General features: G+C 37.7%; 1 protein-coding gene across 4 annotated transcripts in view; it reads left to right on the forward strand.

The window, feature by feature from the left end:
* Positions 1 to 27,102, forward strand: part of TAB3 (TGF-beta activated kinase 1 (MAP3K7) binding protein 3) — a 49,575-nt gene extending 22,473 nt beyond the window's left edge. For 2 of the 4 annotated variants that reach the window (XM_005508097.3, XM_065070540.1), the window contains exons 2-7: positions 6,385 to 6,573; positions 10,051 to 11,503; positions 15,080 to 15,240; positions 17,609 to 17,702; positions 19,412 to 19,495; positions 22,540 to 27,102. In XM_005508097.3, the coding sequence (XP_005508154.2) occupies positions 6,472 to 6,573; positions 10,051 to 11,503; positions 15,080 to 15,240; positions 17,609 to 17,702; positions 19,412 to 19,495; positions 22,540 to 22,688 (2,043 nt within the window). In that variant the 5' untranslated portion in view covers positions 6,385 to 6,471 and the 3' untranslated portion in view covers positions 22,689 to 27,102. Of the gene's footprint in view, positions 1 to 6,384; positions 6,574 to 10,050; positions 11,504 to 15,079; positions 15,252 to 17,608; positions 17,703 to 19,411; positions 19,496 to 22,539 lie in introns of all 4 variants that reach the window. The other 2 variants (XM_065070562.1, XR_010473999.1) reach the window with 2 other exon arrangements.
* Positions 27,103 to 27,617: the final 515 nt, after the last annotated feature.

Below are 27,617 nucleotides of genomic sequence, written 5' to 3' on the forward strand. Positions count from 1 at the left end.
TCCTTTACCAGTAAGACAGTTTTTAGGGACTTAACTTGCTCAAGTTTGTTGTTCTTTTGTTTGTTCATTCCTAAATAATGTTTTGGACTGGTTGCTGAATTTGAGTGCTGAAGCAGGTGATATTTTACTTTTTTGAGAGGTAGAATGTTTTCACAGTCTTTCTTGAGCCATAGGATTTAATAAAGATACTTCTAGTAAATACACTATCATTTAAATGCAGCTTAAATATTTGTGTCACATTAGTACAATGAAATAATTTTCACAGTTGGGAAAATAATAGATTATTTGGAGAATCTGTTATACACTGTGCCTGGTAAAGGAGAACACTGTAGTTCAGCACCTGCATGACTTTTTGGTAGGATTCTTTCCATACTAATACATATCAAATTTAGGAATCTGGAAATAAGTAGCCATGAAAAATGCATGTCCTAATATATGTTATTAATAAGCAACTAATTTTTTCAATGCTATATTATAAAGTTGTGATAGATATAAAACTTCTATTTCCTAAGCACTCCGTGTTCTTGAAGTTTGCTGTACGTTTTAGTAACATTACTTTGTAGAGCAAGTCTAGTAATGCTAATTTTCTTGTGCTTTGAGCATGATTGGTCTGTGTTCTTCTAAAAAGCTTTTCAGACTAGAACATAATATCTATTTATTTATTTCAAAAAGATGGAATAACTTATTCTTGAGACCAACTTCAGCAAAATAAGTAGGAAAAATGCAATGACAAAACTGGCAACATGACCAAACTGAGAGGAATGCCTTATGGATTGAAATTACCTCAAGAAGGAGTATAGGTTCATAATATGCGCTCACAGCTTCTTTCCATTTAATGAAAAAATTTAGAACAAAAGATTTAAAACGTCACTCAGATTCAGAACTTAGGTTGTACAGCCCATTAGACTAGTGTGACTTTAAAAACAAAATGACATGTTTTAGTACAGTGATACAAATGAGTGTTAAGCTTTCATTATTGTTCTTCATTTAAAGAACATCATTCTCAAGGTTTAAAGCAAGGCGACAATAAACTGTAGCAGATGCTCTCTGTTACCCCCTTACCTCCCGCCACCCCTTCCTTTAGATTGGAAAGATGCTAGGAAGATAACGAGGAAGGGAGACTTGGACTTCAAGTTGGAAGGGTTTAAAGGGTTTTACTAATGCTACTGATAAATAGAGAATATATACAAAATATACAAACCAATCTTGAATACCCGATATGGAGTTGGCGTCACTCCAGCGGTGGCAGAGCTCGGAGCTGACGTGGCTCCAGCAGCTGTAAGGCTGGTATCCAGAAGTCACAGGCAGGGCTTCACAGCAAACCAGAAACTGGATTTCAGGGATGCAGGGCCTGAGGCCTTCCAGATCTCAGGCAGACAGACAAGGTCCTCTCTCCGGCCATGGTCAAAGAGAACTTGACCCTGGTGATCACGCTCTTCTATAGCGGGTATGATGATTATGGGATGGAATACTCCGTTGGTCAGTTTTAGTCACCTGTTCTGTCCACCCCTCCTCAAACACACCCCTCTCATGACGGAATGTGGGAAAACTCATCAGTCTTTCTTGGCTACCACAGTAATAAATCTAAACACGAGCTTCTTCAGCATTCCGTTGGTCTTTTTATGAGCACCAAGTACAGCATCCAAGGAAAAATACACAGGCAAAAACTCAGAAAAGTACAGACACCTAGAAGAACTTAGCTGAAAGGAAAAATCGCTAAAAGAGACCTGGTCTTGTTTTTAACGAAACCAGGACAATCATATTTTTCTTTCGTACATGATCTCTTTTTTATTTACCCTGCCATTTTTGGTGAAAGTAATTTTTTTTTACTGTTATAAATCAATGAAACTAAATTTTAGATTTTTTTTAACCTATTTCTGTTGCCTCAGTTCATGTCCTCACTCTTCGCAGTTCTCCCTCTATTCACTACCAGAGAAATAAGGAAAGTTTCTGTTTAGTTGGGTTATTCAGACTGTTATTGCTATTCTGTTTGGCTCAGAACAGGAATAAAGTTCTGAGTAGCATTGCTATCAGTGTTACTCAGAAGATTTATGCCTAAATGCTGGTGACAAATATAAACAAGAATGAGGTGTTGGGTTTGGTAAATGATAATTAAACATATAATAATTAGGAATTACTGAAATGAGATTGGATTGTGTAACTGTTTATTGGATTTGATACTTTGTATTTACTGCAAATGAGTTTAAATGTCTCTAAAGTCAAAGTCATTCTTGCTTGGTGAAGATGTTATATATGTTGATTTTTCTTTTAGTTTACTGATTTGTGTTAATATTATTTTTTTTTTCCTGTTCTGAAAATTCCACATTAAGAAGCTGATATTGTTTTACTGCTTTTTCCTCCTAACTTTCATGGTATCTTCTTACTCCAGTTCCTGCAATGTTTAGACAGAATAGAGCATCCAGCTTTGCTAGTTTTCCCTAAATCCTTTTGTACCTCTTGGCTAAAAGCCTGTCAGTCAAGTGTAAGCATTAGAAGGAATTGCCTTATGAGTGCTTAAGTAAAAAAAAAAAATTTCTACTGCATTTGAGAATCTGAAGGCCAAAATTTATCTTCAACACTTTGATCAAACAGAAGTGAACAAGGAGGAAAAAAATAGATTAATTTACACATATTGGGTTGAGTTCATGTGAATTCCATTCAGTAAATTCACTTTTTATCTGTAGGTGTCAGCATGCATTTGATAAGTCAGGATGATGAAATTTAAGAATTATATTTGTGTGGTATTCAGAGGAAAGATTGAGGTTCTTTACCTGGCTATACTTAAATCCATCTGTGTTTTATCATCCTTGTAATCTAAAGATTTAAATAATCTTTTAATATGAAAGAATTTCTGTAAAACATAGGGAAGCAGAATGTCTTTGAGTTGTTGCTTTTATAAACAGATCTGTTTATCATTGTGGTTTTTCTTGTTGTTTTTTTTCCTCTTATCCTTCAAGGCCGAACTGTTATTATAAAGCCCTTAATGAACTTTAAATTGGTGAGACCTGAGAAACTGTCTTGCAGGTAACCTGTTTTCTGGAAATTCACTCAGGAATTATTTTAGTTGCTGCATATATTGTAATTGCATTAGTGCACACCAGTACGTAATTTATGAACTTCCAGGCAGTATGTATTGACCTAACTTATTTTTCAAATGCATCTCATTACTGATGATCCATGTATCTTCATTTTAGGTGAGTTAGTGCTTCAAAAATAACAGTAGTAAAATGGATTTCCTTCTTCATCTATCTGAACACATCTGTGGAGAGTATCGAGACTATAGTAATTTAGTGGTTTTAATTCATTTTTTCAGAAAAGAGACACCAGTTGACTGGTGAAACTGTTGGCTATTTTTTTAACTTGCAAAGTACGCAAATGGATTAAGGAAAGAAGATTAAATTTAAGATACTGTTTCCCTGGACATATACTTTGGACATGTGAAAGGTGTGAAAAACTGATTAGTGTACTTATTTAGAACTTGAGTCATGCTTTGCATAATCCCCAAGATTCACTAGTGGCTCTTGAGGTCTTCTCTGTGTGTTAACACAGTGGGACCAATTCCACAACAATATCCTTTGGTTTCGCTGTTAGAACAGCTGTGTATGTAGCCATGGTAATTTATTCCAGCCTCATGAAATACTTTTCAACTAAAGTTTAGGTATCAATGCATTTTTTAAAGTTACAGACGAAGTGGCTTGCTGTCACTGTGACTTTGGGTTGGATTTTGCTGTGTTCTGCTCTGGGAACTTTCAGTAATTGTAAGGCTGGTAGTGTAGTGCACCTCTGCATGTCCCTTAGCCTGCGCATGCTGCGAAAGAAAGCAGCTTTGAGGGATTGTGTTACTAGTCTCTTATGGCTCAGCAGCACGTCTTGTTGTCGAAGCGGCTATGTAGTCTGCACTGTGAAGTAAACTCTTGTCTCTCTCAACAACTTGCTTCTCCACCTGCCTGGTGCTGTGGAGCAACTTGGGAAGCAAGTATGGTATTCTGGACAGTTTGTGCCTGCTTAGAGTGGAAAATGTGCAGTTAGTTGTAGGCAAGTCAAGCAAAAGAAACGGGACAAAATGATGGGCTCCTAGATGTGTCGGCAGTGAATTTTGAGGTATTGGCTGAAAAATTTCTACAGTAGTGTAGCCATGGAATCCAAGGAATTCTGAATGTGTGTCCATGCTTCTCAAGACAATTATTTGGGGTTTTCTGTAGAATTTTCAAGGCTATCTGTGTAACTGTAAAGGATAGAGGCTTCAACTCCTCAAAACAGGAATGGAAATTTGTTATCCATTATTTGTGTTTAGAAGAAAATTCTGTGATAAAATTATAGGTGGCCCTTAACTGCCACTTACTTCGAGTGTTACACCTCTACTTGCCAGACATATTCAGGAAGTGATCAAAAAACACCAAAGAAATTATTAGTTTGCATTATTTTGAAAGTGTTATAGAAAAACATTTTATGTGTTGATGATGAATCCCCAGTCTGCTCACCCATGTTAAAATTGCATTTTCATTTGAAGAGAGAAGTGATGCAAAGGCTCTTGCTCATGCAAATGAAATTCTTAAAATTATCTTCTGTTTCAGGTGCTGTCATTCTTATTCCACAGGTGTTTTAACTGCAATTTATTCTGGTAGGGTACTCTTCCATTACTGCACTTCATCCCGTCTCCTGGGCAAAGGAGAGTTCTCTGGAAACACATGCTTGATTGCTGTCAGGTTTTCTTCAAGAATTCTTGTGGTAGTCTGTCTTCCAGAGTATGGTATTTGCTTGTCATTTACAGAAAATAAGTTTTATTAAAGATCCCCTACTGTGAGTGTAGATACAGAGTTTCAGCTTGTTCTTGCAGTCAGTAGTAACTCATTTCCTTTTAAAATAAAAGGGGTCTGCAGCATTAGTGCAGTGGACAGATCTGCATTGTGAATGTGATGTAAGTTTATTGTATTTCTTAAATCACAACAGGATAATTCACATATCTCACTGTTCTTTAAACTTGACTCATTTGCATTGAGAAAGAGTATGATGTGACAAGATGTAGCACTGGATACTGGAGTATATCAGATATGACAGAGACCAACCCTTCTGGTGAGCATATGTGTTACTTAATGAATGCTGATGTCAGTTAAGAGCTGTCCACATATTAATACAAGGTAGCCAGATAGTGGAGTGGACTTAACTTTTGTTTTCGTGGCGGTAGTGGTTGTTGTTTTGTCCCTTTTCGGAGAAAGGAAGTACTGTTTAGAAAGAGGTGAAAAAAACAAACTGTTGGAATTTATTTGTGCATAAAGGCATGCATATATTTGTGTTAATCTATTATACTGCTTTAGACTGCTATTAGAAGTTGAGCTAACAAGTGAAAAGCTGACTGGAATAGCTATACTATGTGCCACCCACAATTGCACTGAGCTTGAGATAAGCATGATATTAACTTGGGGTTTTGAGTAGCTAGCACGTTACTTGAACACCAGCTCTGCTGGTGTTCTTTCTGTTTTTTAACACATCGCTACATTCTCTGCTGTTAGGAAGTCAACTGAGTAGTAATGTTGGAAAGGTTTTCAAAGCTTAGCAATAATAGACGTGTTACAGGGGCTATGTCAGATACCATCTTCATACAAAGTCATTGTGAATCTTTACTTTGTCTTCAGCTACCTTTTGATTACTGCTGCGATCATGAACCACAAGTGAGAAAAGCATTTGTTGACTCAGACTGTATTTGCCTCCTACTAGTTCTTGGGTACTGAACTTCAGGTAGAATCTTTGCTGAATACAGAAATCCTGAAATAGAAAGTGGGTTTTTAGTGAGTAATCATGTTATTATGAATATAATAGGTGCTTTACAAAATTCTTAAATAGATGCTTATCATATCCTAAAAAGGCCTGTTTAAATTCTGTTTAACTCTTGTTGCGTTTCACAAAAATGGCTTCCAACTTCTTGGATTTGTAGTGATGTAAAGAGGAAAGAGTTGAAGCCCTTTTATTAGAGGGGTATTTTGGGGTATTTGTGTTACTTAGTTTTCCAGCCTGTTATTTCTAGAATGTTGTAAATAACAAAGACATTAATTCTTTGTGATAACTTCAGACTTTTCTACAAATTCTTCAGAATTTCACTGAGAGTAAATACATAACAGTTCAGTTTTATGCAGGTTACACCTATGTGGTACCACAATGGGTCTGAACTAGCAAAATGTCATGTAGACATACATACCTGTGATACGTTAATGTTTTAATATTAGAATTTGAGACACGATAATTCTAATTCTTGTGTTTAAGCCATTGTCTCTCTTGATATCTAGATCTAAAAATGTAATATAGCAATTCTTCTACACATGCAGCTGAGGAAGAAGGAAAAGCTGTGATGGCTTAAAAAATAATTGATTGTGTTTTCTTTTTTTACAGAAAATGCCAGAAGCCTCAGAAGACCATAATCATTGGAAGGCCTGTTGACTTCCATTTTTTGGTAATCTGGAACATCATCAATCTGGCATGGCGCAGGGCAGTCAACAACTCGACGTGCAGGTACTCCATGATCTCCGACAACGTTTCCCTGAGATACCTGAAGGCGTGGTATCTCAGTGCATGCTTCAGGTATGGTGAAGAGTTTCTAAAAGTCTGTGTATTTTACTTTTGTAGTATGAAAATTCTTTTTAGTAGTATACATGGAGCATAGGTTTTAATTCTTCATGTTTTATTTTGAAAGGGTGAAAGACTCCACTACTTACATTTTTGTCCTGTCTTTTATGTGCAAAGGCTTTATTATTCTTCAGCTATGTTTATGGGTGTGTTTCTACTAACTATTCTTCCTTGTCTGTGCAACCTGTGACTGTATGCGTACAGGGAACAATGAAAGTGGCTAATGGTATGATTACTGATAATGGCTGCATAAATAACATACATTTATTGGAGGAGATTTTAGCGAACAGTGACTCATTCTTCCAACCTAAGGAACAAGCGTTAGCTAGGAATCTAAAGGTAAAAATAAAAAATTAAAAAAAAAAAAACTTTTTGCCATCACTGTCCAAAGGTTTCATTTTGCTTCTGTGTTTCCAAGTCAGGTGGCTGTTCTTTTTTCAAAGTCGTGTTTCATTTTTCAAAGTTGTGGTTGTCTGGGAATACCTTCTGTTGATGGCAAGATTCAGGAGTGGAATAGAAACATGTAAGATCTGGTTTGGCCTTGTGTGGCTGTGGCTAAGGTGGAACCTAATGTGATAAACTGCTGTATATGAAAGTAATGCAGCAGTGTTTGTATCTTACTTGTCCCTGGCAGAAGAGCAGGTATACTTATAACTGCAGCTGTAATTTTTGCATTGTGTTTTTTTTTGCTTGCAGACAAATGTAGAGCGGGGGAAGCCCTGCAATGTAAAGCTTTACTTACTCTAGTCATCTCTTCTGTACTGCTAAGTACATGATCCTTTTGATGAACTCTGTTTAAGTCATAAACATCTTTCGACTGATAAAATTAAAGGACTTCTAATGCTGCAGAAACATATGGTGTTCAATATCTATAATATGGTGTTCTGGGTAGCTAGTTAACATTACATTGCAAATGTCTGCCATTTTTTTTTAAGTGCAGAATTTGTTTCCTAACCCACTCTGTATTTGTTTTAAGATACATGACCTGGTTTCCATTAACCTTTTGCAATACATGCTCTAGATTTAAAACGGTGAATTTTGGACTTATCAAAAAATGAGTGTCCTTTGAAATGGTAAATATATTCCATACCATGAGAAGCTCAGATCAGGGCCTGTCCTATCTATGTTCTTTCCACCCTGATGAAGTTACCTAAGGAAGCTGAGGATTCTCTATATGAAGTCCTGTTTAGATGGCAAGTGGCTGATGGTAGCGGTTAACTTGTTTTGAGACTGCTGTCCTGGCACTGTGGTGCTGGTTATTAATACAAAGTCTGGTTCCCATGTGTTCTGGTTTTAAATTTTTCTGTGATACATCTGGATATTCCCATTGACCACAGGGGTCTGGAAGGGGAGCTTGACATGAAGGGGAAGTAGTCAGGGGGAAGCATCCATAGAATGAGAGCTATATGTAATTAAATGCTGGACTTTTCTGTTATGTTCAGTGGTAAGTCTTCATTTGAGAAGGTGGTGAACATGTATGTTCATCTGACAGTGAAATCATACAAAATTTTGGGAAAGTCATCTTCACTTTAGTATTAAGACTGACTAGGCATCAGTCCTTTAGAAAAGAAACGTAATGGTGACTTTTCAACCAATGGATAGGTTGTTAAATATTGTATTGCAAGGCCACATGAATATTAATATGTACACAAATTCTATATAGTGATAGTATTTAAAATAGAAGTGAAACCATTATTAATGTATCTTTAGAATGGTAATTTTAGCATACTAAGGAACGCGGAAGTGTATGTGTGTATGTATAGATAAATATGTACACACTTCTTCTGGTGGGAGTTGCTGTATATCACGTCAGGTATCGGTCTTGGATCACATGTGACAAAGTTAGGGTGCTGAGGGCCAGATGTAGTTGAACTTAAAGTGAATTTTTCTCTAACTACTGTTTAAATTTAAAACTGAACCACCACTGGTACAGGCTGTTGTATGAGAAACTGATGAGTAGAAAAAATAAATCTACACTCTGGAGTGCTTTCTAGTGACTTTACTCTTTTGGAAAATCTGTCATTTGTGTCTTACTCTTAACAAGACTAGGTTAAGGTAAAATGAGTGGAGAGGGTAAGAAAGGAGAGAGAGTTCCCCGTTACACTTCTGATGGGATTCATAATTTATTGCCTGTATAGTTTCAGCTGCTGGCACCACAGAACAAATCAAACATTTACAGAGGTTATTAGATTTCCTCACTGATAATTGTTATGGCTTAACCCCAGCTGGCACGTAAGTCTCACACAGCCACTCACTCTCCCTGGTGGGATGGGGGGAGAATCAGCAGAGTGAGAAAACTCAGGGGTTGAGATAAGTAAAGCAAAAGCCACACACAAAAGCAAAGCCAAACAAGAGATTCATTTACTGCTTCCCATCGGTAGGCAAGTGTTCAGCCATCTCCAGGAAAGCCAGGCTCCATCATACCTGACGGTGACTTGGGAAGACAAACTCCATAACTCAGAATATTCCCCCCTTCCTTCTTCCTCCAGCTTTATGTACTGAGCATGACGTCCTATGATATTAAATATCCTTTTGGCCAATTTGAGGTCAGCTGTCCTAGCTGTGTCTCCTCCCAACCTTTTGTGCACTCCCTGCCCTCTCATTGGCTGGCCAGTATAAGAAGCTGAAAAGTCCTTGACCGCTTGGCGACAACTGAAACATCACTGTGTTATCAGCATTTTTCTTATACTAAATCCAAAACATGGCACTATACCAGCTACTGGGAAGAAAATTCACTCTATGCCAGCCAAAACAAGGACACATATGAATAAACCTCTTCTTAGCTTTGAACCTGAAATTCTTATAGGCAGTTGAAATTATGTCAGAACTATAAGGTACTTTATGGTACTACCAATACTTTTTCAAGCAATATTTATTCTGACTTCATTTTTAAGGCACTAAATTCTGTTCTACCAAGAGATGCCACTTTAAATGTTGGGTATTTAAACTTTCAGATAAAGAGAAATACTCAACTAAACAGTAAAATAAAGGTGAAAACAGTTAATACTCAGTTAAAAATTAAAATGTCATCTGCATTTTTGTTTTGACTTTCCAGAGCTTGCAACTTGAATCTAGTTTAATTTTATTTGTTTTGTTATTAGAATTAGTTAATTGTACATACCTGTTCCTTACAGAAGATGCCAAGAGTTCTAACCATTGCTTTCCCCAAAACTGGATGTGAATTTTTAATATGCCATATTGTAGCTAGTGTTACCGTAGCATTTTGTAGGATGCAATGGGAGCTATGTACTACTTGTATAATATAACTTAGTAGGTATTACCTTTATTTCAAAATTCGTGTCTATGAAATATTAACCCCTGTTGCGTTCAAGCTAGGCTTGATTACAGCTTCAGTTGAGTGCTTGTTGAATGCTGAGCAGTGGCTTTTTCTTTTGCTATTTGACAATAACAGGTGTTCATTCTTACTTCTAGAACAACAACAACCTAGATGCCTGTTGTCGAGCCCTTGCACAGGAGAGCAACAAATACTTATACATGGAGTACCATAGCCCTGATGACACCAGAATGAATAGAAATAGCCTTTTGCACATTAATCTGGGTATTCATCCTCATACCAGCTATCATGCAGGGGATGGAGCTCAACTTAATGGTGGTCGTACACTGGTACATAGTTCAAGTGATGGACATATTGATCCACAACGCACAGCAGGTAAACAGCTGATATGCTTAGTTCAAGAACCACATTCGGCTCCTGCTGTTGTGGCAGCTTCTCCTAGTTACAATCCATTTTTCATGAATGACCAGAACAGAAATGCAGCTACTCCTCCTCCACAGCCACCTCCCCAGCCATCTTCCATACAACCAGGAATGAACACGTCTGCTATGCAAGGCCCTCCTCCTACCTATATGCACATACCTCGGTACAGTACAAATCCCATTACTGTTACAGTATCACAAAACCTCCCCTCTGGACAGAGTGTACCCAGAGCTCTACAAATTCTTCCACAGATTCCAAGCAATCTTTATGGGACTCCTGGCTCTATTTATATAAGACAAACATCTCAAAGTTCTTCAGGACGACAGACTCCTCAGAATACACAGTGGCATTCATCGCCACAGGGCCCAGTTCCACATTATACTCCCCGTCCTCTACCTGTTTATCCCCATCAACAGAACTACCAACCTTCTCAGTATTCTCCTAAACAACCACAGATCCCTCAGTCAGCTTTTCGATCACCACCGGCATCCCAGTGTCCCTCTCCCTTTGGCTCTCCTCAACATCAAGTTCAGTCTCCTCAGCTGGGTCATCAGAGTTCACATGTTTTCATGCCTCCTAGTCCTTCAACTGTCCCACCCCATCCATATCAACAAGCATCCCAGACTTTTCAAAAACAAGGTGGTCACTCTGTATCGTATCTTCCTCCTTTTGCTGGACCTAGTTTATCCAAAGGTTCCATGAATAAAATAGAAATTACAGTTGAGCCACCACAAAGACCTGGGACTGCAATGAACAGAAGTCCTTCACCAATAAGTAATCAACCATCTCAACGAAACCAGCACCAGCTGTATGCAGCCACTACTCCTCCTTCAAGCTCTCCATCAAGAGGTATGTCGGGTCAACCCAAACCTCCGTTTAGTGTTAATCCAGTATATATTACCTACACTCAACCAACTGGACCTACAGGTGCGCCAACACAGTCTCCTAGGGTAATGGTATCTCAACCAAACCCAACCATTTTTAAAATCACAGTAGGTCGAGCGCCGACTGAGAATCTTTTAAATTTAGTGGACCAAGAAGAGCGTTCTGCAGCACCAGAACCTATTCAGCCTATTTCTGTAATCCCAGGATCTGGAGGAGAAAAAGGAAGCCATAAGTATCAGAGAAGTTCTAGTTCTGGATCAGATGACTATGCTTACACTCAAGGTAAATGTTTCACCCTGCAAATTTTATTATTGCGAAATGTTTTTTGGCTTGGTTTTGCTACTTAACTAAGTGAGAGTTTTTGAACATGTACAGAGAAGAATAGAAATTGCACCAAAAATCATCTAATCATAGAGTTTGTTATGATTAAAAAAAAAAATGGTGTATTTCAGTCTAATACATAAAGAATTTCTGAGATTTCTTAAAGTTGCTATGCTTTTGATATTAGGGGAATTACTTAATAGAAAACACTGGAGCTAATGACAGTAAGTGGTTTATTCATATACTGTGTGTCTGGTTTGTAAGTTCTGCGTTGAAGAACTGTGTCATAAATTTACATGTGGATTTTATTATTTTTTGTGTTTGTTCTGTACTTGGGTACTTTATAAAACCTGAAGCACTAACTTCTGCAGGGAATTTGAATCTGATTTATTTGTTTTAGATTGAAGAATATTAAGTGAAATCAGAGAGAGGTGGGATTGCAGCCAAAATTACTTCACATGTCAATGCAAATGATATTTTTTGTTTTGAAAGGTTAGTCTAACCGAAGAATTAAGTAATTTAGTTTTTAAAAAAAGGTGAAATCTCACCTTTAGCTGAAAACTGCTTTTCTCAGAGTAACCTTATAAATATAAATATTTATATTTTTAAAGTTGAGCAAATGAATCAATCTGCAAGCATTCAGACCAATTATTTGGCGTAGTGACAGAAAGATAATCAGCAGCAATTATTTTTAAAGTGTTCCTTGTTTCTGCATTTGTGTTTTGAAAAGAGAGTATTCCTCCGTTACTCCTTCTAGCCTTCCTTTCGCTTTAGAGCGCTGAAATAATGGTTATAATGCTGTGTTGTAGTTCTTGATGTCTTATTTCGCTTTGTACCTTTTGAGGTCTTCTAACTCACAAGCAAAGAGCTGTTCTGTATGTGATAGACCCAATTAGAAATGTTATTTAGAGAAAACGAACAATAGTAGGTCTGTAGCTCCTAGGCCATATGCTTTGTTTGGTAGTGTTCCTATTACAGCTTCATTAGAGATTGTTAGTTATGTGAGAAAAATTTAAGTAGCTTCACAAAACAGAAAAACATATTCTGAAATGTAAAATCTGATTTTGCCTTTGTATCTTTGACTAGATTTGTGTATTCGGAAAACAAAACCAATAAAACTAGTTAGTGTATGTGTTTCGGGGCATCTGCTTTTGTGGCAGTATCTATCACAGCTGGGACTTTATGGCAGCCTTTGGTATTGCCACACTGAAATAAATCGTAGAAGGATAAATGTTACATGATTTACTACCACAAAGGAGTCCTAAAGAAGAGTATATTTAACAGCATAATAAAGCGAACAAGTTTATTTAATTTTCTTTGAATATGAACCATTGTGAAAAGCATTATGAAAAGTCCATTCTGGTGTCTATATTTCCACTGTTTCTTTGTAGTGTGAGTCATTTTTGATGAGTTGTACTACAGTATAATGCAAAGCTAAATAATGTAGTCATATCAGGTGTTAAGTTGGAGGAGTCACACAAAGACAAGATTTGATAGTCATAGTGGAAAATCATACAGCCTGGTATCTGTACTGTTTTGTTTTGTTTTGTTTTTTTTAATTTTGTGATCTCTTAAACTCTACTTGGATGACTTCTGCTACTTCAAAAAGAAGAGAACCATTTTGTTCAGTACTACTGGTAACTGTATTCAGGTGTGTTCAGCCCTGGGGCCATTCACATAAAAAGGAAATGGACCTGTCGAAGCAAATCCAGAGTAGGCCACAAAGACAATCAGAGCACTGGAGCACCTCCCTTGTGAAGACAGGCTGAGAGAATTGAGGTTGTTCAGTCTGGAGAACAGAAGGCTCTGGGGAGACCTCATAGCAGCTTTCCAGTACCTGAAGGGGTCCCACAAGAAAGCTGGAGAGTTTTTTCACAAGGGCATATAGAGACAGGACAAGTGGTAATGGCTTTGAACTGAAAGAGGATAGAATTAGTTTAGATCACCTTCACCACTGTGAAGGGTGGTGAGGCACTGGCACAGGCTGCCCAGAGAAGCTGTGGATGCCTCATCCCTGGAAGTGTTCAACATTAGGCTGGATGGGGCTTTGAGCAAACTCGTCTAGTGGAAGGTGTCCCTGCCTACGGCAGGGGGTTTGGAACTAGATGGTCTTTAAGGTCCTTTCCAACCCAAAGCATTCTGTGATTGTATTATTATAAAAACATCTGATGCTATTCTTGGATAAGACTTTCAGTGTTTATTCTTGGGCTGTGGATTGGTGGACCCAAACAAAATCCAAAGTATCATGCTACATTTTTGCACAGAATACTGACATCTGATAAAAAAACATTGTCATTTTCATGCTTCTGACTTGGTTTTATTTGTGGCTTCCCAGTAAGCTGTATCATATTTTTGCTTAATTTTTTTTTATTTTTTTTTTTTTCTAGCATGCAAATATTCTTGACATACGTGTTTTTTCTCTGCCTGTGTTGGATAGGGGTGAATAAAAGGCCAGGTGCTGGTTGGTGCCTTGTATGAAATATCATTTTGCATGTTCTACAGCATCTTCATACATTTGAACAGTTTGCTGAAACATCATTATACGAGCAGTGTGCTCGTCTGAATACCCGCAGCAAATGTCTCTTATTTTTCTCTGTCCTAGTAGACTTTAATTGGGTAAAAACAACCAGATCAGAAAGTACTAAGCATTATACTAATTAACTTGACTGTTTTTCCATCAGAAACACACTTCCTACAGAAACTGAATATTATTTTTTAGCTAGTCAAAATGCTTTCTTTTGCTGCTCTGGGAGCCTAACACCACCTTGTGACTGAGAGTCATAAATTTCAGTGCCATGACAAAAATACGAGAGAATGTTTAACAGCAGAGAGAGGTGAGAGGACAGCAAATCAGTTCTATTGTAGAATTAAAGACACTGAAGCACCTGAGCTGCCCCTGCTTTTTATTTTCTGGATTCTGTAGTCTGTTTTATAGAAGTTCTATAGTTTGCCTTCTATAGTTTTTTGCCTGGGGAATTTATATTATTGAGAATTACAGTACTCTCTGAAGAGCTAAGACTTCATAAAGTTTTAATAGTGTAATTTTATAAAAACAGTGAAAAAAAACAGTTCAGGACTGACATTTGGCTAATGTTTCAAGGCTAGTGTATCAGCTGCTATTGAGCAGCTGATAAGATCCGTATGTTACCTTCTGATCTTACCTCTGGTATTTATTTTTTTTGTCAGTACAGTATTAATGTAACTAGGATGCTGTTTCATCCTGAGAAGCTGTCTCCTTGTACAGGTGCCTTTGTATTTTTGAGATGAGAAAGACCAAATGCAAAAAAAGAAGCTTTGGCCAAAATGGTAATATCAACTTGAAATTACTGTCTAAAATGTGTTTTTATTCTGGAAGAACTTTGTTCTAAATTATAGTTCATTTGGCATGAGAGCGTCTTCACACTGATATATGGCTGCATGTTTATGATCACTTTTTTTTTTCCAGAAAGGTCACTCATGAACCTTAAACATAAGTTAATAATTTGGTTTTCCAGGTTTTTGTGTGTTAGTAACTATTTCTTCCATGTAAAACATTAGCCTTGCTGTTACATCAGCGAGCAAGGATGGAGAGATTAGCAAAGGAACTGAAGCTTGAGAAAGAAGAGCTTGAACGCCTGAAAGCTGAAGTCAATGGTATGGAGCATGATCTAATGCAGAGGCGGCTTCGAAGAGTTAGCTGTACAACTGCAATTCCAACAGTAAGCAATTTGTTAGTATTTTAGTTCAAGATACAAATTTATTTTTTATGTTTTTGTGAACTGAAGTATTATGCAAAAAAATATTTTGAAGTATAAAATCTTCAGTCTTTGGAGATGATTTTTTATAAGTTCTTGGTTTGTTGTAAAACAGTTCTTATTATTTAAGAAATAGGTATGTATCCAGCTTTCTTAGTCTTTACAACAGAATTTCCGAAATTTGTATACATGTGGTTTTATGGACCACAGAACTAAATAGATCTTTCCTAATAACCTATAAAAGTGTATGTCCAAGTCTGTGTAAAGAGCCCAAGCTGTATACAGCTTGGTGATCCTGCAGCAAGGTTTCACATTTTTTTAAAGTTTTTTTTTTTTTTCTATATTACGGTACATTTTTGCTTGAGTAGTTGCGTCTCATTGACAATCTATTTCCTATTTGGTATCTACAGAATGTGCCAAGTTACTTTCCAGTGGTGACAGTGTCCCAACTAGTTGGCACTTCTCTCTCCTCTTTTCCCTGTTGATTCTTCCTATCTGTGCGACTTCCAGCTGCAGGTGACTCGCGCCCAAACATCTGCATGGCTCTGATAAGAGAATTCGTCTGACTGAAAAATAACTTCCACATTGTGTCGTTGTTAGCCAAATCAGTTCGGACTTACTGTGTTGACATAAAAAATGCATACAGATGTAGGCTGGAAGGCATAATAGGGGCTGTTAGCTGCTTAACTAGTATGGCTGCTGTATGTCTCACATGTCTGAGGGCAGCATTTGGCACCTATGTTCCTGGGAAGGAATACAGAGACACTGCCTGAGTGTGCAAGGATGAGGTTAGGAAAGCCAAAGCCCAGGTGGAGTTAAATCTGGCATGGCATGTCAAAGACAAAAAGAAGGGCTTCTATTAGTGCATAGGTGACAAAACGAAGGCTAAGCAAAAATGTGGGCCCCTTGCTCAATGTGACAGGGAACCTGGTTACATAGGACATGGAAAAGGCTGAGAAACTTAATGTCTTCTTTGCCTTAGTCTTTACAGAGATCTTCATGAATCCTGAGTCCCAGAGACACTGGGAAAAGTCTGGAGCAAGGAAGGTGTACCCTTGGTGGAGAGGATAAGGTCAGGGAATACTTAAGCAGAGTGGACATACATGAGTTCATGGTCCTAGATGGGATGCACCCATGAGTGCTGAGGGAGCTGGTAGATGTCTCCACAAGGCATCTGTCCTTGTAGATAATCCTTGATTATGGTGTTTAGAAGAAGTGCCCAAAGACCTAGAGAAGAGCAGATGTCACTCTAGTCTTCAAGGAGGAGGACCCAGGGAGCTACAGGCTGGTCACCATCACTTGATGATTAAGCATCTCTCCTGTGAGGAGAGACTGAGACAGCTGGGACTGTTCAGCCTGAAGAAGAGAAGGCTCGAGGGGATCTTATCCATGTATATGAATACCTGAAGGGAGGGTGCAAAGAGGACAGAGCCAGGCTCTCTTCAGTGGTGCCCAGTGATAGGACCAGAGGTGATGGTCACAAACTGAAACACAGGAGGGTCCCTCTGAACATCAGGAAACACTTTTCTACGATGAAGGTGACTGAGCACTGGCATGGATTGCCCAGGGAGGTTGTGGAGTCTTCATCTTTGGAGATGTTCAAAAGCTGCCATCTGGGCAGAGAGGTTGGACCAGATGACCTCCAGAGGTCCCTTCCAACCTCAAACATTCTGTGATTTTGTGACTCTGTCTGTGCTGCTGGAATGTGTCCTAGGGTAAGTTAGTTATTCCTGCATATGTGTTAATAATCGCTGCTGCTAGCATTAAGAACACTTTGTTTTCCAGTAACGTAGGGTTTCTTAATGATATCCAAGTATATGGACTTAACTGATTATTCTGTTAAGAATAATTACTGCCTTGCAGCATCAAACAATTTAAATATACTGGACTGGAATTTTTGGCATGTTGGAACTCCTTGGGGTGATGCAAATAAACTTCTGACCTTATTCGGTTATAATAAAGTAATAATTAATGTGAGTGCAGCTCATATTCTTTTTCCTGATCATCTTGATGTGAACTCATGTAGCAAGTCATCAATTTATACAGAATTTTTTAAGGTGTATGGTTTTATAAACTTGAGCTCATCTATGTCTTCTTACTAATGGATTTTAATATTAACTAGCTTGTTCATTTTTTTTAGTTTGGTTTCATTTCCTCTTCAAATGCCAATAGAATAATGTATTTTGAGGGAATAAATTGGGCAGGAGAAACAGGACAGACAGTGGAATCCTGGCTATTCTTTCTCTGTTAATGAATATATAGCAATGTGATTTCTGTGTCAGATAAGATGTTGATTTTCCCCCACCTACTATTTTGCTTTTTCTCTGTCTAGCCTGAGGAAATGACCAGATTGAGAAGCCTCAACAGACAGCTCCAGATAAATGTTGACTGTACACTGAAAGAAGTTGATCTCCTTCAATCTAGAGGTACGGAACTGATAGTTTTTTAAAAACAAGATATAGATATGAGTGGGCGTGTTGATCTACTTGAGGGTAGGAAGGCACTACAGAGGGATCTGGACTGGTTGGATCGTTGGGCTGAGGCCAGTCGTATGAGGTTCAACAAGACCAAGTGCCAGGTCCTGCACTTGGGTCACAACAATCCCAGGCAGTGCTACAGGCTGGGGGAAGAGTGGCTGGAAAGCTGCCTGGCGAAAAAGGACCTGGTGGTGTTGGTGCCAAGTGGCCAAGAAGGCCAGCAGCATCCTGGCTTGTATCAGAAATAGTGTGGCCAACAGGACCAAAGAAGTTATTTTCTCACATACTCAGCTCTGGTGGGGCTGCACCTCAAATCCTGTGTTCAGTTTTCGGCCCCTCACTACAGGAAAGACATTGAGGTGCTTGAGAGAGTTCAGAGAAGTGCAGCAGAGCTCTGAAGGGTCTGGAGCACAAGTCTGATGAGGAGCAGCTGAGGGAACTGGGGCTGTTTAGCCTGGAGAAAAGGAGGCTGAGGGGAGACCTTATCGCTCTCTACAACTACCTGAAAGGAGGCTCTAGCATGGAGGGTGTTGGTCTCTTCTCCCAAGTAACAAGTGACAGGACAAGAGGAAATGGCCTCAAGTTGCACCAGGGGAGGTTTAGATTGGATATTAGGAAAAAAATTCTTCTCAGAAATGTTTGTTAGGCACTGGAACAGGCTGCCCAGGGAAGTGATGGAGTCACCATCCCTGGAGGTATTTAAAAGATGCGTAGATGAGGTTCTTAGGGACGTGGTTTAGTGGTGCACTTGGCAGACTTAGGTTAATGGTTGGACTCGATGATCTTGAGGGTCTTTTCCAACCTAAATGGTTCTATGATTCTAATATATTATGTGCTGAAAGGTGGATACTTGGACTCTTTAAATATCAGTATCAACTTACCCCAAAAGGTGTCTTTTTCAGTTGCTACCTGACAAACTTGACTTGGTAATATTTCGTTGGACAAGTTATATTACATTACCAAGAAAGTGGTGACTTAAAAGTTACTTTGTTAAGAGCAAATTAAAAAAAAAATACTCCTTAGTGAAAGTTCTTTACTTAAATTTTTAACTTTTTCATGACAAAGGGTCTGACTGTGTAATTCGAAACACAACTACAGTTTGCAACCAAGAAGCTGGCAAACAGGAATCTACTTAGGTCTTTAGAAGTCCTCTCTCTGCAATATAAACTTGACATAAATATTACTACAAATAGATTAGAATATGCATAGTCCTCCTTTTTTACCAAGACTGTGTGCTACAGAATATTTATAAAGCAAGACAGAACATTGAGCTGGAGTTGATTCTTCTGTATGGGATTAGCCTATAAAAATCATTAAAATCGACACAAAACTGAAAATATGTGGCAAAAAGCTAATATATAATGTCATAATAAAACGATGGATAAAATCTGAATGCTCTAGATCAAACTCATTTTCACTGGGGAGCCACATCAGCCTCACAGTTGCCTTCAGAGGGCCGAATGTAATTTTAGGACTGTATAAATATAACTACTCCTACATAGATAGTCCTAAAATTACATTCGACCCATTGAAGGCAACCGTGAGGCTGATGTGGACCCTGGTGAAAATGAGTCTGACACTCCTTTTCTAGATGTTCTGTATCACTGGCATAGGCATGTGAATAACCCGAGAGTTACTCTTTCTTACTTTTCTGACAGGAAACTTTGATCCGAAAGCCACATGTAACTTCTATGATAACATAGAGCCTGGTCCTGTTGTGCCACCAAAGCCATATAAAAAAGGTACGTCAAAAAACAAGCATCAAGTTACCTCATCTGCATTAAGATAGCTTCTGGGTTTTGTTCATTTTTTAAAAAAGTACCCTGTGATGACAAGAAACAATTCGAATTATTATAACTTTTCTCTATATATAAACCAAACCAGAACATTTCTGTCTAAGTGCAGTAATCCTTGCTACAACTTGTTTTCCTTGGGCAGTTTGTTGCAAATGAATGTTCTGTTAATATGTTGTTTGTAAATACTGTTATTCACTATTAGAAAAACGGTTGAAAGTAGACAAACTTTTAAGTGTTAACTTGAGCTTCCTAATTGTGTTTTTTAAAATACTTCTAGGTTAAAAGCTCTATGTCAGGTTTATTTAGCTGTTGTCTAATACATGTTGTTAGGATTTTATAGTTTAGTTGAGATCTTTTATGCAAGTTTAATTGGTCATAGCAGCTTTTAAAATTTTTCATGTATATTTTTAATTATATTTTAACTTGACCGGTTACCCTTTACCTAGTTTTTGTGCAGAGTATGAATTTCACAGTAGCCCTGAAGTTTTAGCACAGCAAGAGCTTCAAACATTTTAAGGACTAAGACAGAACACATTTCCTCACATTTGTCAAAAGAGATACCAGTGTCCCATTTGTACAAGTTCATTACCGAGTTCTAGAATTTTCTTGTATTAATGGTGCAGTATCTAGGATTCATATCCAGCTGAGGGCACTTAAGTTTTATGTAAGCACAGGAGATATGTATTTGGTCTCACTTTTGTCCAGTGGAGATTCGGTCAGTGCACCCCAGAGTGACTCAGCTCACCCTAAGCAGACACCTAGTGGCCGTGTAGCTCCATGGCTTTCTGAACTCCACTAGATTTAGTGTGGATTTTGGCACAGATTCCTGCCTTTTGTCTCAGGTATTTTTGAACCTGTTTTTCTGTGGGTTTTTTTTTTGTTTGGTTTGTTTTTTTTTTTTTACTTCTTGAAATCTGTTAAAAGAATGGTTCCAAATGTTAGTGGAAGTTTTTAAACAGGTTGTATCTTTCTGCTGAAATAACCAGTCTGGGATCTTCTGCTCTAATATAGGGAGAACAGTGGTCTTTTCTCTGAAAATGTTATGTGTTATAAGATTATAATATTGTGTCTCCTCTTGCTGGTAACTAGCATGTACTGAAGTTGTTAGCAGAAAAGAAGTCAGTCTTCTGAATTAGTAATCATATAGTCTACTTGAAAAGCCAAATTTTGTAAATAAGTTCTGGCTGCTGATAAGCGCTTCACAAAGGTTTTTGCAGTTGAATTCATACAAGGAAGTTTTTCCACCTCTTTCGAAGCAAGTATTTTAACCTTCAATGTAGCAAAATGCTTCGTATGTGAGAATTTAAAAGAAGGAGAAGACCCAGAACTACTCATGGTGGTTAAAAAAACCCCACAACAGTACTGGGATCTGTCCCTTGCATAGGTGGTAGTGTCCAGGAAACACGGGAGCAGCGGCTGAGCAGAGTCATGAAGGTAGTTGCTTGGATTCACGTTAAATTGCAGTGGTCATATGGTTGATTTAAGTCACTGTTGTTTGCCATGCTTGAAGAGATCCTCTTAATTACACTAGCCTATTTGATTTATTATTTCAAAGCAATATAATACTCAAAACTTGCATGAAATAATTTCTTTTATTTGGCAATTGGAGACATAGTGCTGTGTAAGGCTTTGTACGACTTTTATAACTAGCTTCCCGGTTTTGTCTGTGCGCTTCTTAGAGATCAGTTTTAGGGCTGATGTACTGTACTCTTGAGTTTTGCTTTTAACATGGAATCATCCAAATTTTTTTTTCTTCAAAAATTCCATTTCCTTTATATTCAGCTGTTGAAGGCGTGGGGCAGACAGACGGGTAGGCTCAGACAAGGGTCTGCTCTATGCTGCTGTCTGGCTAGTAGACATGAATGCTGTCTAGTACCCACACTACTTGCTTCCTTTGTTGCAGCCAAGCACTGTTAATGTGACTACACAGCTTCTGGACTGGAAAGAGTTTACATCAAAGCAAGGAGGTTGCTTTTATTTTCTTTATGTATGTCTCTGAAGACAAACCTTAATACTGTTTGTACTAACTTTGTCATCAGCCATCTGCTAGATTTCTTAGCAGATGACAGCAGTGTGTGCACTTTGAATTACAAATTGCAGTCATTTTTTTTACAGTGTAAGTTCTATTTTAATTAAGCTGTTATACAGATGTTGGTTTAGCAGATGGGTGTCTTAACCTTACCTTCTAGATATGTATGCCAATGTTGTTTTGAATATTAACATTTTGTAAACTCCATATCCTAGAAGTATTTGTCACTTTTAGTGGATAACCTGAGGTCTTGAAGTGATGGTAGGAGATATCGGAAAACCGAGTCTTTCCATGGGTTCATACCTAAAGTATGATTTGCATACATAATGATTTTATGAATGAAAGTAGGCATAAGTGCTGATGCACGTACAGACATCCCTGCTGCAAAGCCATGAGGAAGAAGAACGATCATCTTGTTTTGGAATATGTGTACCATTTAATTTTTAGATTGTATTTTCTTCAGCCTGGATAAATGCTAGTAAAAGATGCGGAAAATATATTGTCTGTCAGAGTGTTTGAAGGAACTAAGTTAGAAGTAGTCTTTCACTTCAGGTAAAATAGGATTATTGGAATTTAGAATTTGGTAATAGGCTGCTGTATGTAAACCTATGAAGTAGTTTCTTAACAAGAAAGTGTTGCAGTGCCAGTAACAAACTTCTCAGTATGTTTTAAGCTATTAAAGCTTCAACAGTGTCAGTGACCTAACAGTGGTGACTGCACTTTTTGTGGTTAAGTGACTCTTTACAGAAGTGAAATACTTTAAATGTTCAGATTTCACAAACTGAACTAGAGGTGCTTTAGCAAAAGACCTTCAGCATTACCTAAGTGGAAGGGTTTCCACATTCATTTTAAGATAGAATGTTTAATGAGGTGACAAACGAGTAGTGTGATCTTGCCTATCATCTGTCTCTTCTGAAATAAGAAAAAGTGTTTTCCTTTGTTTTTTTGTTTTTTTTTTTAGAGCATCAAAACACCTCCAAACAGACTTCACGGACTCAGCCAAGAGATGAAGATTTTGAGGGGGCTCCATGGAATTGTGATAGCTGCACCTTTCTAAATCACCCAGCACTAAATCGCTGTGAGCAATGTGAAATGCCACGCTACACCTGAAGATCAAGAAGGGGCTGCATTGGGTTGAAAACAGGCTCTCAAGCTGACAGCTGTAGGAGAAGGAAACATGGGGAACCTTTCAGTCCATCCACCTGGCCTTTGCCAGTCAACAATCTTCATCTTGCAAGGGGTGGGAGTAATGTGTTAAGATGTTTCTGCTTGCGCTACAGTAAAATTAAAGAAGTTAAGGGTGAAAATCTTTCTTATCCCATTGCAGTGAGCAAAGCAGAAAATGAAACCTGAAAATGCAAAAGGATTCATTTGGGGAAGAATGTATACAGGAAAGCAAATAACTACTGGTGTTCAGTCCTGTGGTTCTAGCTACTGCTTAGTGGCTCTAAAAAAATATACTGTTTTGTTTTGGGGTTTTTTTGAAAAAAAGTTATAGGACTCTCAGTAATGGTGTGAAATGTTACACTTAACCAGAAAAACTGAAGAGCCAGAACTGACTTAACCTGGCCACAGCTAGCTGGAAAACAAAGGCTCCCTGTGCTTCTAGATTGTAAACTACTGAAAAAGAAGACAGGTAAATGCAACGATAAATTTTGTAATGTATAAAAACAAGGAGAAGGGTATTTGTAATTGCTGCTTTTCTTCAGGGTAACTTATGTCTACAAAAAATTGCTGTTTGAAATAGTAACCTAAGGTGACTAAATGAGATACCGTATGAGTGTCATGGAGAGTTTAATCAGAGGTAATTTTTTACAATCCCTTTTGCTTGTACAGTGCTCACCTGGCTGTGTCAACACTGGTAACAAACTAAGAATGAATTCTACCGTATTATGGATGAAAATACTGCTGCATGCTTTCATTAGGCCGTCGTGTTTCAAAGCTAAAAGTATGCTTTTATATACAACAATCTTTGGAGCCTGTGCTCTGCAGCAGCACAGTGACACATACCAAATAGCCTACTCCAAATTCAGTTAGGAAGACTTGAGCTTAGCCATGGCTGTGTGTGAGAAGAATTTGTACCCAGTTCCTGAGGCTTTTTCAGATTCCATTTGTGAAGAATTCACAATGTTTACAGCACAGAAGGTACTTTGTGCCCCAGTTCAAAATTAGCTGAAAACTAATTAATCAGTTTGCTCTTCAGTAAAGGTTTATTTGCACATTGTTAATAAACCAGCCTGTATAAAATAGATGCCAGATCCTGAAAAAATACATACTGCATTCTTTTTATTTTGGTCAGGAAATATTTGCTGTGGGTTGAAGAACACAAGACTTGCAACTGAAAATCATACTGGTACTTTTATGCGTATGATATACAGTACTATAAAGGTGATGTTCAATTCATTTGAATAGTTCAGGTTGCTGTAATAAAGCACTCAATACTTGTGAAATCGAACTTGAGTTCGGGCGGCTGAATGATTATGTTACACAACTGTGTGACTGAGTAGGATGTTCTTGTGTACTGGTCAGAGGCTGGTACAGTGCATTTGAGTTTTTATGGTGTAACTTTGTCAAGATTCAAAGACACAACTAAGCACATCAGCTGAGCTGTGGTATTTGACTTTGCAACTGTCAGGCAAGGTGTGCTGGCTAAACCTTACCAGAAGAGATTTAAACTACTTCATTTTAAATTGTTCTTAGCTGATGGCAGCCACATCCATATGGTCAATTACCACAATTCACTTGATGTGTGATAACATGTTCAGCTGTGGTAGAACAATCATATGTCTGAATCCTTATTTAAAATCAAGCAGCGTTTGTAAGGGGTGGGTGAGGGAAGATTCACTGCATTGCTCAATCTAGTGTCTTCTCTCCCACCAGTTTATAAAGATAACAGTAAAAACCAAACTGTGATCTTAGATGAGGAACCAATATTTTATCTGGCATTTTTCAATATGTTCTTGCACTAATTAAATCTTCAGTGTAATTTTAAATAAGCTAAGATATCTCCAGCGATCAGTGTGCGTCACTGATGAGTAAAACAAAGTCAAAGGCATCAGAGAGAGCTAGTCTCCATTCCCTTCCCATGTGGCGAGCTCGTCACATCTGAAAAGGGGTAAAAAAATTGCTGTCAAATGAAGTTAGAAGGCAAATACTAATTTTGTTCATGTAAGTGGACAGTCTGACAAAACAGATAATTAGAAAACAGATGAGCAGAAGCATTATACTTAGGATAAGCAGTACTGTTGCTGTTATCAGCTGTATAATTAATTACTCAAAACAATGCCAGTAACTTCATGACTTTTCTATTGTGATGCCTTTGTATTATTTCAATTTTCTGTTCATTTATACTTCTGTTGAAGTTCTAGAAGCATTTGTTTTTGCTGGAATTACAAAATGATAGCAACTGAAGTGACAGCAAATGAGAGTAGATGTGTCATGCATCAGTACAGTTGTGCCATTTTCAGACAGAATAGATGCTACTTTTGAAAAGGAGGCGGCAGGGGGGAAATGCATGCAGTCCGATAATTCCCTGAACTGTAATAACCATAAACGGAGACTTGTTAATCTTTGTCATAACTTCACTAGAGGGAGAGAAGGAAGGCTGCTGTGACAGCAAGATACTTTTTGCAAGACTGAATGAGTGCTGTTAAATTGCAAATGAATATACTTTCTTACCAATAATTTTACTTCAGTTTTTCAATTACTCTCATTTGTTGCTTGTACAAAAAAAAACCCAACCCTTCTGTTGTATTCTTTTACTTGTAAATGCCCACACTCAGACATTAATAGTACAGACTTTACATGGTGCTTGAATATTTCTAGTTTATTAGAATGTAAATTGTGTTTTGAATATTGGAAGATCCTTTTTCCTTCTGAAAGCAGGTGACGCTGTTCACAGCCCAACTGAATTGTAGATTATGCCAAAAAGATTGGTCTATGTAATATTTATTGAATGCACATAAAACCCTAATGTCAGCTGGCATACAAAATGCACTGTATTGTATAAAACGTGTGTGTGTGTGTGAATGGTGGGATGCTGATGCTATTGTGTTGAGTTAATGCACTACCTGTGTTTTCTTTTTTCCTTAATGACTGAGCTTTCCCTCAACCACGCTACTAGAGTGATAGAGTTTGTAACTGACTTGAACATTCAGATATTCAAAATGATTTCACTGTTCACTGAAATTTTATAAAGCTTATTTTATATTTACTGTGCTATTAAGATGAATTCCCTTTAATTATAGAATACTACTGTAGTTCTTTACAAGTTTATTTAGAGTGGGGCTTGTGGAAAATGATTCAGAACATAGCAAACCAAAAGAAATCCTGAACTTTGGATCTACTTTTAATTTGATGTAATTACTCATCTTGTTTGGGTGAAGAGGAAAGGGGTGGGAAGTCAAGCAAAAGGAAGTACTTTGTAAAATGTAGTCTTAGATCAGATTGAATTGTGTATCTGTGTGTCTGTGGTATGTGTGTGTTTCCCTTGAAAAATGGGAGGTGTGGTGAAAAGGTGTAATAATTCTTAAAAGAGCTGGTCTCAGTACTTTCCAATTGTGATATGCTACTAAATCACATTTTTTTAAAAGAACCCTTTTCTTTCAATCATTTTATCTGTCCCAGTTATACATCTCTCATTTCCATTTCTGAATACTTTTACATATAATATTGATTGTAAAACCCCTTGAAACTGAAATAAAGATACTTGAGTTGAAACGGGGACAAAACAAAATAAAAACGACGAATGTTGTAAAATGGAATGTGAGAATATTAAATATGTTTAAAACAAGCTTGTCATCAGGATGATAGTTTTTGTTTTAAAATTCAGTGGTATACCCTAGAATGTGAAAATTACTATCCTGACGAGAAGTGGACAGTTGGACATAAACAATTTATCAGCTTCTTTGGCACCACAGAATTTCTGTGCCCTATACTGCAGTGACTCTAAATCCCATAAAGAAAGAAGACATGCGCAGATATCACATCTCATAGTTAGTACTGTCTCTATGTGCTGCTGCATTTGTTTTGTTTCAAAATGTCAATATTTTATGAAACTAGCCATTACTGAATTTTGCCAGATTTCTTCAGTTTGGGACTTTCATTCCTGTTTATGTCCATAAATATTAATGCAAATATTTTTCTTGGTTTTGAGTAATCAGAAATCAATGGAGTTAATGCAATATTATAATCCTGGATTTTCAGTACCTTTGAAACCGACCTTAAAAACCTGTGTTCTTGAAACTTATTTATTTATGGTGGCACCAGTGTATCTAATCCGTGTTTCCTGCTGTGTGAAACCCTGTTAAATTTTTTCATTAAAAAAGGAAGACACGATCTTGTTTAATCCTGTATATATGGTGTCTACATTCTAGATCTGTGTATGCTGTGAATGAACTTATTACTAAGAGATGAAATTGTATAAAAGCATTCAGAGGCTATGCATGCATGGTACCTCCAGAAAGTGCATACTCAGAGTTGCAGATTCCTGCAAAAATAAATTAATAAAACCAAGCAAACATCACATCCTGCATTTGTTCTTGTATGTAGTAGGAAACATTCTTAAAATACAGCTTTTTTGCTTTCATAGTCCAATTGTTTCTGGTCTTCAGCTTCAACTCATAGCTATGGCAGATTTGTTCCAGGGCTTTTGGAGTTCTCTTTTTGATGATCGATGTGATTCTCATTAGGCACTTGCTGAATATCAAACTGGGGTCCAAACCCTATTCCTGTGAATGTTGACGGCCTATATGAGCAGGAGTCCTGTTTAGGTGGTGGATATTCTGTGCAGTTTCTGGTATAGAAGCAGGACATTGGATGTTGAGCTTATTGCTTTTCTCTTTAAAGTGGAACGTTGTTATAGTAGGGGTAGTTTTACATGCTACAGCAGATGATCACCTTTTGGTTTGTAGTCTTGATTACGGGCGTTCCTGCTTACCCTCAGTAGTTGTGGAGTTATCTGGATTACGAAAGCCCATCTTCTGCTGCAACCTTCTATAGAAAGGCACCTTTCTGGGAGAGGGTGGAGAATTTGAAATG

This window comes from Columba livia, chromosome 1, assembly GCF_036013475.1.
Source record: "Columba livia isolate bColLiv1 breed racing homer chromosome 1, bColLiv1.pat.W.v2, whole genome shotgun sequence".
In the NCBI taxonomy this organism is placed as follows: domain Eukaryota; kingdom Metazoa; phylum Chordata; class Aves; order Columbiformes; family Columbidae; genus Columba; species Columba livia.